This window comes from Atta colombica, unplaced genomic scaffold (genome assembly GCF_001594045.1).
Source record: "Atta colombica isolate Treedump-2 unplaced genomic scaffold, Acol1.0 scaffold120, whole genome shotgun sequence".
NCBI classification, from domain to species: Eukaryota; Metazoa; Arthropoda; class Insecta; order Hymenoptera; family Formicidae; genus Atta; species Atta colombica.
In genome coordinates, this window is record NW_017259207.1 from 398,655 (window position 1) to 409,361 (window position 10,707).

At 31.1% G+C, this 10,707-nt stretch overlaps 1 protein-coding gene across 1 annotated transcript in view; it reads left to right on the top strand.

The window, feature by feature from the left end:
• Positions 1-7,293, top strand: part of LOC108694563 (cAMP-responsive element-binding protein-like 2) — a 37,014-nt gene extending 29,721 nt beyond the window's left edge. The window contains exons 3-4 of the mRNA XM_018204126.1: positions 4,580-4,701; positions 6,397-7,293. Of these exons, the coding sequence (XP_018059615.1) occupies positions 4,580-4,701; positions 6,397-6,504 (230 nt within the window). The 3' untranslated portion in view covers positions 6,505-7,293. The remainder of the gene's footprint in view (positions 1-4,579; positions 4,702-6,396) is intronic.
• Positions 7,294-10,707: the final 3,414 nt, after the last annotated feature.

Genomic DNA, 10,707 nt, shown 5'->3' on the forward strand with positions numbered 1-10,707 from the left:
ACTCACTGTCGAAATTGTCATAATGTATGTTGCATCTACGTTGATCTATAAAATATAAAATTCAAATTATAGTAGCGATAAAAATAATTACTATTTTTAAAGATTATTACACAAAAACAGTTTTTTTAAATACTTATAAGTGTTTATGACAATGTTTTTCCTAATTCTTATGTTAATTATCTATTAATAAATAAAGAATCCAAGTTCTATAAAAATAATAAATAACAAATTACCTTGTGATATTTTGTCACCATCCGATGTTTCTCCTCGGTCTTCTTCTCGGCCTCTTCACAGATCCTTTTCATTTGCACAACACAAGACACTCGCAAAAATACGATTAATTACGATCACACGCAGTAATAGAATACAACGATTGCGCGACATTTGCGACATTTAATCGTAATGGACGCACGATTTATTACACTCCGATGGAAGAATAACATGAAAGAATGTAAGAAAAAAAATATGACTATTTTCTTTCCATATTTGTATCCACAATCGAGATTTTGATGTGCATGCGTCATTCATTTTCAAATCTTACAGAACTCACATTATGTTAAAAAATTAATTAATACTTCAGAAATTATATCCATAGAAAAGATTTCCGGATACTATTACTTTTAGATTTATCATAAAATAAGATTGATATAAGAAGACAATCATATTTATTGTTAACCGACAAATATTTTACTCGTAAATAGAAAATTCTTACATTTAAAATAAAATAATCTTGGAAATCGATTTCGCTAAATAATATGATGTTAGCATTGTGTTATAATATTGAATACAAATTTATTCTAAACATCAGAATAAAACTTTAAATTTAAATTTATATATAATTTTATATATAATTTATTTACTCTTGTCTCAAAACAATAAATCAATCTTATTTAATTCGAGGGGCGAAAATAGAATTTATTATAACTGTAATATTGTTTTATTTTTATGCGTAAATTTGCGATAAGGTTAAGTGCTTTTCAAGAAAGAATAATTTTGTTTCGTTATCAGAAATCTTTTTCTCGAGAGAAAACAGTTAATTAGTTAATACTTCGCGCTTTTCCGTTATTTGAGGATTATGATATATCTGACGATTCATGTTTCATCATTTTCACATTCTCCACGTTTTCAATTAAGGTGAATGTTAGTCAAATTACATTCGTATCGTCTCGAGTTTCGCTTCTAATGAATTAATCGGAGTATTTGCTTCTGCACTGTAAGTGACCGTCGCGTTGCCTCTATACATCTACGAGTCGTTAAGCGCGAAAGTTAGCACAATCACGCGATCCGATAATCGCTACGGTGCTCATAGGAAACGATTGCTACTTGTCGCGTTTACGTCTTGATAGGTAAAGGCTTGTGTAGATAAGTCGCAACATCGCAACACGCAACACGTATTTGTAACACTATCATGATAGTCAATTAAAAGCGTCAATGATACTATTGATCGCTTTTGATTGGCTGTCGCGATAAGTTACGAATGCGTTTTGCAACTTATCTAAAGTTTGTTTTCTGTGGCTGAATTAACTTTTGAAACAAAGTGAGATAGGTATGTGTTTGATATTTGGCGAAAGCAAGCAAGAAAGAAAGTTCTAGTACAGTCTAATACAGGAATAAAAGACAAATCTCTATACGGAAAGAACGATTTTGCTAAAGTATCTAAAAATTTAGCTAGATATAAATCTGGAAATAAATTTGTTGGACTCTTAAAATAATTACATAGGAATTTCAAATATTCAAATGATCAAAAAGTTTTGACGTTATAACAAATAGTTTAAGCGTTCTACATAATTATTTTAATGATCCAACAAAATTATTTTCAGATATGTATAATCTAGCTAAATTTTTAGATATTTTAACAAAATTATCCTTTCTATGTAGAATGCATTCTGTTTCACACATGATACGCGTGGTGTATCATTTTATCCTTGTTATATTCACCGAATGTTGAAGAAAGATAAAATGATACATAACATGCACGAAACGGAATGCATTCCTGGACGAGCCTCAATGCGACGTTACGTATTTCACGCCGCTGCGTGTCTGACCGAATCTAACCCCCGCACGAAGTAACGCGCGACCTTTCGTCAAATAAACAGCGCTGGTTGTACGATGTGCAAAAATAACTGATTCGTCGATTATAAAATATTTTACATCGTGTTATGAAATAAACAAAACAAACGTGTGCTGAATATTCTGCCTTTATCTCGGATGAATTTCGAACACCGAGCTAATAAAATGTAATATTTGTTTGAAGATTGGAATCTATTTTATTAAATTGAAAATATTTATGTGTGAATTAACTTATTTTATTATTATTATTATTATTGTCAATGTTTTATTGAATATATATATGAAGTAACGAATGTTATTAAATTAAATTGATCCTCCAGAGTTAAATAAACGGTAGATCTATTGGATTTATTCAATTATAAATTTCTTTAGTAAAAATGTTGAAAAATTCAAATTTTTTTATGTTACATTTGCAAATTTTATTCTTATTAAAATGTAGAGGAAGCAAATGGACGTCCTGGGTAGAGCGAATATCTTTTATTTTCTCTTATCTATCTGAGATTGCGCTATGAGTTTAGCAGTTGAAGGAATGACTGATCAGCGATGCTATGAAAATACGAAATGATATATGATTGCATTCGTTTGTGTTTAATAGAGACATATAGAAAATTGAGTGTTTTCTTGCGATTTTTCTTTAGGTATGTAGCTTAATTATTATCTGTAATTGTTCCTTAACCAGTGAATGATTTTTTTATAAGAATTCTGTATCTTTAAACATGTATTCGAGGTTAAAATTTTTCACTTGGCTTGCTTCAACTTATTTTAACCTTTCCATATTCACGTCAAGTCCTTTGGACAAAGCGGATGATTCATTCTCTTTATTCGGTATACGATTACAATGAAAATACTAGAAATAGGACAGACAACTTTTCGAGTGTACGAAAAGTACGTGTTTGTTTACATCTCATTTTTTTTTAATTTTTTGTCATAATGCAGTATGATGATTTATTTATGACTGATCTGTAGTCATTGCAGCAAATGGACCTGCACTGCATAAAGGTGGCACTACATATAGAAGATTTGGTAGCTACTTTTGTGACAATTGTCAAGACTGATTTTAATTTTTTAAATTTCATTTGTATTGCTCGAGATCCATTCACTTTGCCCAGGGGCAAAGCGGATGGTTTCTCTTCTTTTATATGTTTTAATTAAAACGACATATTAATGTTCAAGTTTTTTAATTTTTTTTAATTTCATTTCAAAGTTAAGCTCTTTAAGAGATTTATGAGAATAAAAATGGTTTCTGATCTTAATTTTAATTTTAATTTTTTCTGATCTTAATTGTAATTTTTTCTTCTCAATACGTCCGCTCTTAATACGTCCCGAGCCTGCCCTACATACAAAAGATCTATACGCAAATAATAATTATTTATTTCAAATATTTCAAAAGTTCATATATTCGTAAATCTATCGTATTCATCACAAGCATTAAATTTATTCAAAATATATTCTAAATCTTAGTAAATTTTACACTTCAATCAAAATTATTAAATTAAAACAAATATTCGATTTGTTTATTATATAAAGTCACTTCTTTGATCAATTTTAATAAAATATCTTCAAAAGAATGAATTCTTATTTTGAATATATTAATGAGTTTTCTAAAATTTGTAATAAATATATTTTATGAGATTATCATTAAAAAAATATTTTTTGTTAAAGAAAACTATTACTTAAAAAAAAGAAAGTAAATTGAATAATCTTTTATTAGCAATAGAATTTTTTTGTGTATACTTGTAAATAAAATGTATCCATTTTTTTGTATGAGTTATATCATTTTAGTTTCTAGAAATTAATTAACATAAATTAAATATAAGTCTTATAGACTATAGAGAAAGTGTCAATAACTATGTTAAAAATTTTGCTGTTAGCTCCGGAAGGTTAAATCGCGTTGCTCAAAGAGCTCATTGGTTGAACTCATCTTTAGCAGAAACGTGACTATAAAGAAATAAAATGCGGTCTTTAGAAAAATTCCGGACTTTCGAGAAATTCAGGAATCGAGAGAATTTTGGAATATAAAGCAACGATCTGATAAAATTCTAGAACCGTATAGGATTCGAGGATTTGAATATTAGAGATTTCAGATTGCAACGACGTCGTTATTTAAATCGGTTTCGCATTCCGTTGAGCTTCGACTTTGTTCCAGGCGACACGTTTATTTTCTCCTCCTATATTCGAACAAAATCGTAGCTTATCGTAACACACCGTCCGTCTTCGTAAAAGTTTCCGCTTTTCGGTCGCATATGTCGCGGCATTACCATGCGTCTTGCGCGTTCGGTGACATTATTAAATCGTGAATTCTTGTAGAGCTCGTGATATATATACATCTGCCACTTGGCTTGCCTACGTTGCTTACGTCACAACCTGACGACGAAAATCATAGAAATTTATGCTCGGCGCGAATTCGGGGCCAAAACTTTAGTTTCGGAGATTGGGCTGCTTTACATATCGATTCTTTGTATTAATATGGATCCGCGTTTTCTCACCCTCGTTTGCTATTCTGTTACAGAACGAAGCCGGCAGAGTGCGAGGGAGTGCCGTGCTCGCAAAAAGCTGAGGTATCAGTACCTGGAGGAGCTTGTGGCCGATCGAGAAAAGGCGGTGCTTGCTCTGCGGAAAGAACTCGAGATGGTGAGTCATATTCTTAACCTTTCTAATAAATGAACGAATGAGAATGGAGAGTTCCTAGTAAAGAATTCAGAATTTTTTCCTTTAAAAATCAATGATCGTTTATTGCGGCGAATAAGCTGCATATTGCAATAAAAGATAAATGATAAATGCTTACGAATAAATTGCGGCTTATATTAATAAATTTTGTTAGACTTGAATATTCTACAATTGGCAGAAAATGTGAAAATATTACACGGTATTTTTTTTTTAAACTTGAATGCAATTCTTAGCGGAAATATTAAGAAAAATTAAGCATTGTTCACTTTTATATTTCAATATTTCAGTTTTTATAACTGTCTTTCTTAAATATAAATATTGATATTTTATCGAAGTAAAAAAGTAAACTTAAAGTTGAAAGACAGAGAACGTTTCGATATTTATTCTGACATTTAGTTCGCGAAAAATTTATGAGTTTCAACAGCTTATAGTTTGAAAATTATTAGGCATATGTAAAATGTAAAACGTAAAGCAATTTTTACATTTTATGAAGTACTGCAACACACTTTCTGAAGCATTTTGTATATTTATATAAATCACCGTTTATAATTATGAGAGAAATCAAATATATTTAAAGTTTTATTTATATCAATTTTTGATTATACTACATTATTAATCGAATAAAATAGAAACAAAATCTATAATACACTCGAAACTCTTTTTTTATTGAGAAAAAAATATGTGCTTCAAAGTTCTCTGAATTAATTGTATCTTGAACATAAAGCAAAGCAAATTCTTCGGAAGCTGGAGAACCTCGAAACTTTTTCTTTTCTCATCGTCTTCCTTATCGTCTTCCTTAAACCTTCCTTCGAAGTGCAAACCAAGTTACTCGCAAAAGTGTAAAGTTCTGGCGGAATACAAAGGTTCGCTCTTTAGCAATACTACTTTGTTTTGTCTTGTCGCAGAAAAGCACTCGTGTTTGCTAGAATTATTTGAGTACTTTACTCGGGGTCGTTCGACAGTTTATTTATTTTTGTGAGTTTCTATAGTAGGGAATATTTCGCACAAATAATTTCTATCATTTATATAAAAATTGGCGTTCTCTTTATTCGATTACGAATTTATACGTGAAAAAAATAATGTTACATTAACATCATTAGCCAACAACAATTTAATTGAAAATAATCTTGTTAATTTAATCAAACACAGCTAATAAATCAAATAATATTTTGTTAAAAACAAGAGCACAATGTATTTATTTTATTAATACTATCATTAAATCTATAACAACATTATTTTCAATTAAACTGTTATCAGTTAATACATTATTTTTTCGTGTAGCAATAAATCTGAATGAAATTCAACGATAGAATAATAGAGAACAAGAGTCTACTTATAAAAAATTTTGAAATAAAGAATTATTTGTTTATTGATTATTGATTAATCGTATTCGTTGTCCTTGTCTTCTTCGCCGTACGGAAATGCTCGTTAAAATTTTTTATGTCGAAAAGGTTATTTATCTATCGATTCTACCGAGTACTGCGAGTATAAGGAACAGTTGAAAAATCTCGACAAGTTCAGCATTCTTGCGTATCCATGAGACCATTCCTAAATCCTGATTCCGCCGAAGATCTCCAGCATGACGGTTTAGTATGAAGAAGACCAGACCGGAGAGACGAAACTTACGTACTTTACACACCATCATTTGTTTTTCTGCAGTATCGTCAGTGGACTCAGGAATTGGATGCCGGACAAGTCCCCGAAGGACTTCAGGCGATGCTGGAGGAATTCGGCTCGCTGAAACGGGAACAGTCCAGCAGCAACTAAACGGCCAAGGAGACGAGGAATAAGGAAGTCACGTGGATTGAGCCGTTCCATTTATCTTGTTCCTCCGATCGAAACTCCCCCTTATAGTCGAGCTTTCTTTCCATCTTCTCTTATCTCCCTTTCTTTTTTACTTTCTTCGAGGCAATAGGGAATAATTGGCTGGCAAATCTGAAATTTTCTCTTTTACTTTGGGTATTTCTATACCGTGATTGATCCATTGAATGAACCGCGAAAAGTGGATCTTCCGGCCTTTTTAAAAAATTTTTTATGCGAAAGAGTGAAATTCCTCCCTGCTGTTTTTCCTCCTAATTCTCTCGCCGAACGGCGAAATCGTTAGCCTTGATTATCTCGTTACCTCATCGTGTTACCTTTTTTTATATATTTTGTTATCGCGACTCGTTACGTTGACACATATTTTTTATTCTCGTTGATTAATGACATCGGTCGGTTGTCTACGGCCTCATGTTTAAAATGTACCTCCTTCGCATCGTTGCGGTGTAAAAAAGTAATTGTAGATATATTACTGTTAACGCCTCGAAGGAGAATAAACGGTCGTTGTATATCAAAGTATATCTATATATATATTCAGTATTGTCTGTTTGGGCGTCGTTGCAAGATTTCTTTGTTGACCGTTTACCGATTTGTTTGAACTTTATCGACACGCAGTATTTCTTGTACTGCAGAGAATTCATCGTTTTGTACAAATTACGCCATTACAAAAGTTGATTCATATATGTGTACGGAAGAGTCTGATAGTCGAATAAACCAATATTTTTCGATGAAAAAAGAGCCTGTTTGACGTTTATCGTTTCTTATTTTCCTGACTTTCCTATGTGTGTGTGAGAATTATATATAATTCTTTGAATATTTTTAAATTACTTTAAAAAACATTTGCGTCCACATTAAAAGAACGATTTTGCTGAAGTATCTAAAAATTTAGCTACCCACAGATCTGGAAATAATTTTAGATTATCAAAATAATTATGTACATACAGAAAAATACTGTACGCAAATAATAATTATTTATTTCAAATATTTTAAAAGAATTCATATATTCATTATAAAATTTATCATAAGTTCATTACAAGTATCACATTTATTGAAAATATATTTTGAATCTCAATGAGTTTATTACTTCGATTATTAAATTAAAATTAAAACAAATTCGATTTGCTTTTTACATAAAGTTGATTCAATCAAATGTAATATTGTTAAAAAAAATTAATTCTTGTTTTGAATACATAATGAGTTTTCCTAAAATTTGTAATGTAAGTATATTCTAAGATAATTTTTAAGAAAATATTTTTCTTATTAAAAAGAAATAAATAAATTGAATTATTTTTTTCTTAGCAATAGAATGATATTTTTCCGTAGGATTCTCAAACAAGTTGCTAGAATGTCAAATCTTTTTTGCAACATTATTCATTATGTTTGAATTTTTCACATTATTTTGAGCAAAATTATTTTCAGGTCTGTATTTATTTACCTAAATTTTTAGATAACATTCTGCAAAATTGTTCTTTTCGTGCAAGTCAACATGGCCTCTGCCGGCGTTATTTCGAAATCGCATTGTGGACACTGTGATGTCGCGGTTTTGCGTAACGGGAATTTGCATATTTTGACGTGGGTTATATCGGGCCATGAAATCTCTCCGCTCCCGTTTACGTAGATTGCGATACGTCCATGGACGATATCATCTCCCGTATTCGTTCGACGGTACGTTAAAAAGAAGGAAAAATTGATGAATCCAATATCGCCGTTATCACGATTACATTCGGAAATTTAAAACGAATTTTGTTATGTAATTTGGCTCAAAGCTTTTAATCAACTCGAGCAATAACGAGCGAACTTAATGTCGCCGTATAGTATGAAGTAATAATTATAACGATAACGATGTTATAAACGTTGGTATCGATTAAACTGAACAAATAAGAGTATATTATCCTTATACAGAGTACATGAATTGATTTAATGATATTTTCTATTTTTTGATTCCTGGACGAATTACTGCTCGCTTTTACTCACTTAGTAGCTTAATGAACGATAAGTGTGTCAGATCAAATTATTCAGATATTTAGCTTTGTGACATTTTGTTATTATGAAAATGTTCTTTAATGATTTTTGCATGAATTCGGTTTTTTTTATAAAGCTGCTATTGATACGAATGAAGTGGCAGCTAACATGAAAATTCGAGGATTAAATTCATATACACAGATAAAATTTTTAGCCAAATATTACGTCGTCCATAAATCACCGTCTCGCCACGCACGCGAAATCAGACTTTACTTTCCTATTAAGAAAGAAATATTTTCCCTATGTTCCTATGTTCCTCACGCGTAGAACGTAGGAAAATCTTGCCAGCATATAAAACGGAAGTAGAAAAAAATAGAAGAGGGAAATTCATCGTTTTTCTCGCCATGGTTGCAATAAATCAGCGTGTTAGGCGGAGTGTAAAGTTGAAATATTGCTCCGTAAATATCAAATTGTACTAAAGTATCGAGCAAAAAATCGAGTACTTCATATTATTATTAAACTTGTTACATAGTAGATACATAATGTACTTCTTGGTACGATGGCCTTAGTTGTGACAGTGTCCGGAGATGATATATTTTACACATTGTGTCTGAGTATAAAATAACTGTCTTCTGGATAAAAGATTACATTGAGTTTGATAAATTATATCTGCTAATGCTATAAAAGTACTTATTAAAATTTTAATAAAAGATGACATTTACAGATTTTTTTAATTCCTTGCGATTAAACTGTGATTATTACTTTTCCGATCTTGTGGAATTTTGCACTTTCCATCTTTAGCAACCTAAGTCTTTAAGAAAAAAATCTTGTATACTTACGAAATCTTTAATTACGAGATTTTACTATCGTAGAAGTCAGACTGTATTTTACTTATTTTTTATGGATTATTTATCTATCAGAATTTAAAATAAAGAAAAATGTCGACTGTGCTTTTAAGTTGAATTTGGCTGATAAAAGTTTAAATAGATTGAGAAAAATTTCTGATTGAAAATGAACGAATAAGAAAATTCTGAGAATCAATTAGAATTTTTGTTATCTTATTTAAAATTATAATAGATTTAACTGGAAAATTCTAATTTGTTCGTTTTTAATTAGAATTTCATGTAATGCAACCACTCTTTTTCCAGTACGTATTTGTACATTTTCTCCATATCACTCCACGTTACTTTTTAAAGAGTTAAAACGACATAAATAACTTTTCTGCGTCGGACACATAATTGCCTAGCATTTTCCGCATTGTTCTCGACGAATCTTGTGCAAAGCACATTTCTCGTAGATGTTTTGCGAGGAGTATTAGTGGCATAAATCGTAAAAAGCTAATGTCATGCCCATGTATAATACATATACATGCCCATCTTTTGCACCAGCAGTTAACGATATACACAATTCCGTGCGTCATAAACCGTGCACATTCAATTTCGCGTTACTACAGAAAACGCAATTCTTACTGAATGGACGGACGGACGAACGTGTCGGGCGCAGAGTTCATAAAGTGTAACATTGCGGTGTGAAAAAATAGCAGCTACATTTGGGGACGCGGAAATAAGGAGAAAAAATATGGCTATCCGGCGGAGCGAGGAAATACTTGCGGCCTCCGCTCTTTCGACCCCGCGGGATTCTCTTGCCGCTTGCTGGAATTTATTCTGATGGCCTAAAAATCTTGTATACGTTTTCGGTTAGTATCTATTTCCCTTTGCAACGTAATAACGAGCCGTGAGATAGTTCGTTGCACTTTGCGTTTTCAGAATATTCTAGACAATTCGCAACTTCAATCTTGATTCTCTGATTAATTAGAGAATTAATTTAAAATTTCTATCAGTTGAAAATATCGGGGCATGAACTAGCTTTTAAAAAGCTGGGAAAAGGGTTTACTACCTGGAAAAACTTGGAAACCTGAAAATTTCGAATTTAGGTTTTTGAAACTCTTGAAAATCAATAATTTTTATGGAATTTTAACGAAAGCAATTTTTGAAATTTTACGTTTCTAAAAACATTGTTTCTTTGGTCGGTTTTTTAATACAAAATGTTGACAAACAATAATAATAAGTATATAATAAGTATATTCTTGCTGTGTGTCTCGCGAATTTTTGTAAAAAAATAGAATGACAATAGAAGATAATACTCAACAGAATGGAGTAAATCACCGATATTATGTGTATATATATATAT